Source organism: Echinops telfairi, unplaced genomic scaffold (genome assembly GCF_000313985.2).
Source record: "Echinops telfairi isolate 266 unplaced genomic scaffold, ASM31398v2 ScPeMD7_443;HRSCAF=831, whole genome shotgun sequence".
Lineage (NCBI taxonomy): Eukaryota > Metazoa > Chordata > Mammalia > Afrosoricida > Tenrecidae > Echinops > Echinops telfairi.
In genome coordinates, this window is record NW_022104341.1 from 7366072 (window position 1) to 7367307 (window position 1236).

The following is a 1236-nucleotide window of genomic DNA, read 5'->3' on the forward strand; positions in this document are numbered from 1 at the left end:
TGCCATACATTTCTTTTAGAAAGGTGAAGTAGGAATGTTGAGATACCCGAGTTTAATTCTTATTATCCTGCTTTCTTATGAACGGGACATTTGAAATCTAGACGAAATGGGGTAATTGTTCCTCTCTAGATCAATCTATTAAACTTAAATTAAGCCTGTAGGACAAGGCTAAAATGTTTTTTTTTTTAAAAATATGTTAATACAGCCCTTCATTAAGATTCTTCCCCACCCCCAAATAATGAAGGTAGATTTGTTTTAGTCATTATCTACATTCATGTTCTTCGATTAGAGCCTCCTTATGGCTACTGTAATCCCTCTTTTTAATTGGAGCTAGGGAACCAGGATAGCCATTCAGTTTGGTCTGTTGCTATGAAATAAAGCAAATTATCTGATCTACTTGCATATTAAGACTTAGGGCTACTAACAGCAATATAGTAAGTATTTTATAATTGTTAATATAGTTAGCCATAGGCTTTACTCACTGTTTATTGTAAATGCTGTTGAGTGAAGACATACATTCAGTCATAGCCGGCTCTTATATATTCTTGTATTCTAATCTTTCTAAGCTTCGGGATTCAACCGAACAATTTCAAGAATATTATAGGCAAAGACTACGCTACCAACAGCACTTAGAACAGAAGGAGCAGCAGCGACAGATATACCAGCAGATGTTGCTTGAAGGAGGTGTGAATCAGGAGGAAGGCCCCGATCCGCAGCAGAATCTCACGGAACAATTCCTTAATAGGTTGGTCTCCAAGTCATTTTTTAGATTGTAAAGAGTTATTTAGAAGCTATTTGAAAATGTTAAGGCTTTTCTTATGTGTTTCAAATAACAGTTAAAATAATTTCCTCTAGTCACATCGTGCTCATCTAGTTTTGTTACTCTCGCTTTAAATGTCCTTTTTTGCCTTTAAGCTCCAAGAGCAGAAGAACCGGGCAGCTGAGCTACAGGCTGGAGCTGAGCGCAGGGTCGGGCTAACTCAGGTCCATGGCAGCCAGGGAGGGCTGGAGCAAGAGGACTAGCCTCTTTCCTCATGGACTGCACTGGGATGGCCGGATGAGCAAATCAGTTAATTTATGCAAAGTGCTTAGAACCACATCTGACACCTAGCAAGCAATATATTAAGTGTTAGCTGCTATTTATATTGTTATTCTCAGTGCTTAAACCTTCTGTGAATTCAGTGTGTTAAAGTGATCCTTTTTGATCATTTTACACAAATAGTATGAAATGATAGT

At 37.9% G+C, this 1236-nt stretch overlaps 1 protein-coding gene across 1 annotated transcript in view; it reads left to right on the forward strand.

Moving 5' to 3' along the window:
- The window catches only part of WDR47 (WD repeat domain 47), a 48909-nt gene that overhangs the window by 23801 nt on the left and 23872 nt on the right, over nt 1–1236 (forward strand). The window contains exon 6 of the mRNA XM_013003783.2: nt 567–745. Within this exon, the coding sequence (XP_012859237.1) occupies nt 567–745 (179 nt within the window). The remainder of the gene's footprint in view (nt 1–566; nt 746–1236) is intronic.